General features: G+C 30.1%; 1 protein-coding gene across 2 annotated transcripts in view; it reads left to right on the forward strand.

The window, feature by feature from the left end:
* Positions 1–1816, forward strand: part of Bche (butyrylcholinesterase) — a 69040-nt gene extending 67224 nt beyond the window's left edge. For both annotated transcript variants that reach the window (XM_076868284.2, XM_076868285.2), the window contains one exon: positions 1431–1816. In XM_076868284.2, the coding sequence (XP_076724399.2) occupies positions 1431–1555 (125 nt within the window). In that variant the 3' untranslated portion in view covers positions 1556–1816. The remainder of the gene's footprint in view (positions 1–1430) is intronic.
* Positions 1817–6000: the final 4184 nt, after the last annotated feature.

Below are 6000 nucleotides of genomic sequence, written 5' to 3' on the forward strand. Positions count from 1 at the left end.
TAACTTATTTTTTATATAAAAATTTTATTATTTTTTAACTTTATAGAGTCCTCATTTTGTCAGTAACATTTAAAATAGCATTTAATTATCATTAAAGGAGAATAAAAGGGGATTATTTGGTATGATATTTAAAATCCTTTTTTTCACATTTAATGTTTTTTGACCCTTTAGGAAAGTTCTATTATTAACCAAAAAAAATTATAGTGTTTGATCTTTGAAAGGCTATTTTTATATAACAGTGGGACATTTTATATAAATTCTCAAATATTTATCCAATGTCCAAGCATTATAAATACTCCAAACCTAAATATATCTTAAAATACAAAGGATATTTAATGAATATTCAGATGTTTTATACATTTTGATTTTCATGCAGACCGAAAATAGATCATTGAATTGTCTTCTCTAAATTAATTTCTTACAAAATTACCATTAATTTCAAAGTTTTTAAACGGAAAAGTATATATTAAAATAAATTGTCAGTTCCTATCATCAACATTCTTGAAATTTAAAGAATTTAAATTTCATACTTAAAATTTTCTTTTCAGTTTAATGACTATGACTCGGCATCTTAAACATTTAAGAATGAAGATAATCACAAATGTATAAAATGCTTACAGATTTATATAAATTAAACCTCATTACTGTTCTGTCTACTTATATCAGAAACATTTAGAGTTTTTAATTTTCACATATATTAATATACTTTCAAAAAAATCAGGATTTTGATGTTCTTGATATTCATAAAACTTTTTTTCGTTTATTGCCTCATTTTATTTCTGGCCAAACACTCCTTTCTCTAGACACATATGAATACTTTGTTAACTGCTTGAAAAGAGATTTGTGTTATCTTTCTATTTTACAAAGAAATTAATAAACTGCTCTCACACAGTAGGCAGCTAGAACAACAGCTAAACATTGTTTGGAATTTAAATAAAATGTATTATGTGTAAATTCTGTGTGAGATGATAACCTCAGAGTTCTCTTTATGCATTGATGAACACTCATGTGTAAGCATTTTACCAACAATAATGTTCTGCTCTATAATTACATATTTTTAAAATGCTTTACATGAGATTTTTGTTATTTTGAAAAGGATTGACTGATGAAAGTGAATCTACATACCTTCTCGAAGGCTAAAGAAACATGTCAGGTAATTTGACATAGTATTATATATGAACCCATTTCTTCATTGTATTTATTTTTACATTTTATAGAAATTTTACATACATGTTATTCATATTTTCACATATGCATTAAAATTGTATTAAAAATTTATCAGGTAGAGATAGAAGCTGATATTAAGTAATGAATAAAGAATTGCTCTGTGGTGTACTTGGAGAAAAATGGCATCTATAATCAAAATTATTTTTCAATTAATGTAAGCAGATTAAAATTTAGATTAATGCAACTTATTCCATGTTCTACAGGAAATATTGATGAAGCAGAACAAGAGTGGAAAGCAGGATTCCATCGCTGGAACAATTACATGATGGACTGGAAAAATCAATTTAACGATTACACCAGCAAGAAAGAGAGCTGTATGGGTCTCTAATTAATAGATTTACCCTTTAGAGAATGTGCATTTTCCTCTAGATGAAGGTAAAATATCAGTAGCTCTCTACACACCTTCAAAGAAAGCTATTATATAGCTGAAACAAAACTGCCAGAAGGGTAATATTGATCCCTCACATCTTTCACTTAGTATTTGACCTAGTATTTCAAAACCCAAATGGTTAGACCACGTTTAATTAAATTTCACAATATGAAGTTTGACAATTATATGCATATTAAAATGATGTGCTGCTTTAATGTTTATTTTCTGAATAACTAAGTGTTTTTCCCCAAAATGTATTTTGTTTTTAGTGGCATATATATTTTCATTATTATTCTTAAAAAAACAATCTTTTTAAAATGAATAAAATCTTGAAACACTGGATGCTATAATTTACAGTGTTATTTCTTCTAATCAGTTGGCAAGATTAATGCCAATGTGAGATATTAAAACAAGCACAGACAATAATTCCCCTCTTTTTTGTTTTACAAAGGCAAGAGAGAATCCTAAAAGGAGAGGCTGAGCATATTGGAAGTAACAATCATAAAATCAAAATGTTGCAATCAAGAGACAAAATCAAGGATTCTCTTTATAAAGCAAGAACAAACTAACTTATGTCCAAGGTGGGAGGAGGAGTGGTTCATGGGATCATTCCATGTGTTTAGGACTTGTCATATGAGGCATGTTACAAGTGTCCAGCACATATTAATGATGGGTCCCTAATTACTCATCTCACAGATGTGCTTTTAAAGTGCCTTTAATGCTGATGATCAAACATAATCCTGTTTCATCAATCAGAGGATTTTACATCAAAAGACTTAAGTGATTAAAATACTAGAATCCTGGAAAAATGGCCTCCAAAACCATGATTTTGGTGTATAAGAGAAAGCCTGATCAATTCAACTACCTTTTGTGTGATTGTTCCTTATGAGAATGAGGAAGGAAATATAAAACAAAAATGTCCACTTACTGTATAACATATATGATATCAAATCCAACCTGGGTTTTGTCACAACTATCTTTAATGAAACATGAACTGTGAGTGACTCTTTGAGTAATGGCAATTAAAAGGGCAATTTAGATGCAGATTCTAAATCAGGAACTCCAAAGACAAAATGGGTGCATGAATATATAGAAATTCTTGTCTCTGATTTCTCGTTGGAGGTTTATATTTCAGCTGGCTCATGATGAAAAATTTTGGTAAGTTGAAATATCAACATTTTGTAAAGTCCTTTTTCTAGCATATACACAGACTCATGGGAACTATCGCTTAATCTTGGTACATGTCTTAAAAACTGATAATTATACATAAATCTGTAACAGAGCAAATATAGTAAATCCAATTAGTGTCAGGACATTAACTTGATCAATTATTTACATAATGGAAAACATATTTTATGGTTTAGTACTCAAAATACTTATAAGGACTAAGGTAACAAGTCATATACCTTAAAAGAAACAAAATTATAACTAGTTTTCATTTTCTAAAAATTGTTTATGGAATATTTTCTGCAAAAAGAGTATAATTGTAAAAGTAAACTAATTAATTTCTGGCCAATTTGAAAATAAATTCCATGAATAAATCTTAACATAATTTCAGCTGTGACATGTTTTGCCAAGTATTCTAATAAATGTAACCTTCTTCATATTGCTGAATAGGGTAATAAACTCAACAGTGAGTGAAATTTCTCTTTCATAGGGAGTTTGGTTTAAAATGAAGGTGTGCAGGAAGAAAAAGAAACTTAGCTTTTGTTGGATCTTCCTAATGTAAAACAAACTGGAAGCAGTATCAACCCTCTGACTATGGAAAAGTAAAGCAAAAATGTCAGATTTAAACACACACACACACACACACACACACTTACATACATTTCTACAAACAGGAGTTTATTGATATTCAGCACATGATGATATTAAAGAAATTCACTAAGTGATCTCATGCAGGAGACAATCAGAGTATGAGACAGAGTGTATGATGGTCATATGATAGTTATCTAATTAAGCATCAAAAGCAAATGTAAAATAATGTAAAATATATTTTATAAATATAATATATATCATTTATGCACATGTAATAATAAAAATAGTTAACATATAACATATTAGAGGTAGTTGTGATAAAACACAAGAATTTTTTTCTATTTCCAAGTAATGGTATAATTGGCATTACTTTTTTTTACAAATTGAAAGATGGAGACATTAAATCAATCATATTGTTAGTAATTGTGTGAAAAATACTGTTAAGCAAATATGGAGAAGCATTAGAGGTTTTTAAGGCAAAGAATGATAAAAACTCTATACTGCCATTCCTCAAATCCACCACTAACATCCAAATGTGAATATTTAATATTTTAATGGTCTTTAGACTTCAGATAATTTGCATACCTCTATCAATCTCATGTTGTTGCCATTTTCAATTAAGTATTTCTTTATGTTTTCAGAATTTTTTTCCTTCTTCTTTTCTGCACAAAGTGAAATTTTCATGAATAAGCATTTTTTCTATTAGAATGTCTCCAAACAAACTGATTGTTTTATTTTGCACATACAGTTGTGTATTTGTTTTGTTTTGTTTTCTCTCCTGTCATGTCTTTTGTCACTTCTTTTTCCCCCTTAATGACAAAGAATTGCTATAGATCATTGGGTGGTAGTGTAGAAACCACTGTTGATTTAAATTTACATATGAAGGCAAATTTTTAATATACTGTTAGGCATTTGGGAACAGATCCTAGGAAATATGATCATCCCAAAGAAAGATATAACAGGAAGCTAGGATAACTTAACCTGAAGCATACTCATTTACAAGGACCATTTTAAAGACACTACATATAATTTTGTTTTTGTAATTTCACATTATTTATCTTAAAGACATTTCTCAAAGGATATGTTTCAAGATGTACAAAACATAGTTTATTTAGCTGTTTTTCACCACATATGTGTGAATCTGCCATTAGTCTTTAGCCCCAGGCACAAAATAATTTTTTTTTTTGTTTAAAAGGATAATTCCTCTCCCTCTTTTCTTAAAGACAATATCCTAATTTTCTTTATTTGAAATATGTTTTTTGGTTTACATCATTGTAGTATAATTTGGAAGTTCCTATCTTTGCATAAGGAAATAAGTGAATGAAAACTCACATGCTAATATCCACAATGGCATTTTGATTTTAAATCAAATTTGTGCATAACATTCTCTTTGGTTAAGAGAATTATCATTTTTCACATAATCATGAAAGATAAAATTTAAATAGTCTCCCTTGGAGTTGTCTCTTTGAAGTCCTATGCAAAATATTAAGTGAGAATTCCAACAGAACACTATTCCTTCTCTCCTTCCTTTTAAAGGTTTTAAGAACTTTCAGAGACAGTAAGTGAATACAATGCCCTCCCTCTCAGTTTATCTGGTATAACAGCCAGTTAGGGAGGTTCCATTTACTTATATTACTGTGGACTGAATGGAAGCGAAGAAGGAAAGTCTCAAGTTCCAAAGTACCTAAGGTTCTTGATCACTGATGGCACAGGTGTATGGAATTCACATGAAGTTTTCAAGGTCTGGAAAACTTTGTCTAGAACCTCTTTTAGCTATTTTTTTCCCCAACTCATTTTTAACTGTCACTATCCTTTAGGAGAAGCAGCTAAGGTCCTAAGGAGCAGCATTTGATTTATCACATTACTATTATCATTCCAATGCAGAGGGTTCTAATTCTAGTGAAGTGAATGCGGTACACCTGCCCTCTAAATAAATTCAGTGGTAAAGTCTTTTGGTATATTCGTCCCACTTTAGGTACTCCTACTAAACAGATTTTAAAAGCTGCCTCAGAAGACAAGTCTTACACTATATAAGAAAACAAGAACATGAGACCATCTATCTTCAAAACAATTTGATAGCTGTGTAACCATAGCCCAAATAATTAATATCTTTTTCTGCTTATCTGGGGGGAAACAAGTGTTAATAGTGGTACTGGTCTTGGAGATTAGTAACAGGTCCTTGTTCCCTGGTGGAATTTCTCAGGTATTTAATCTTCAACACCTGGGGAAAAGGTCCTGTTCCTGTTCTCCAAGACTGGTATCAATAATATAGGTCTTCATTAATTATTAAAAACACTAAATATTAAACATAAAAATATTAAAAATAGTACAAATATGAAAAAAACTGTAATTATACTGACCCCTATTTTGGGGTCATATTTTATATTTTATATATGGAATATGTATGCATGTATATAAAATTATGATTTGTATATAAGGCATTCTCCATAAGCTCCCATATTAATACAGGAATATTCAGAAGTAAAATGACTTCATTTTGAGAGCTGTAACCTATCTATTCCATCCTACTTTGAATGGACTGGATAGTAACTGTAGGCAGATGGGGCATGACTGCAGGTGGGCCATTGGGGCATTCGATAGAAGGGTGCATCTTCTCTGTTGCCCTTTCGCTATTCCCTCTTTCA

Source organism: Callospermophilus lateralis, chromosome 10, assembly GCF_048772815.1.
Source record: "Callospermophilus lateralis isolate mCalLat2 chromosome 10, mCalLat2.hap1, whole genome shotgun sequence".
Lineage (NCBI taxonomy): Eukaryota > Metazoa > Chordata > Mammalia > Rodentia > Sciuridae > Callospermophilus > Callospermophilus lateralis.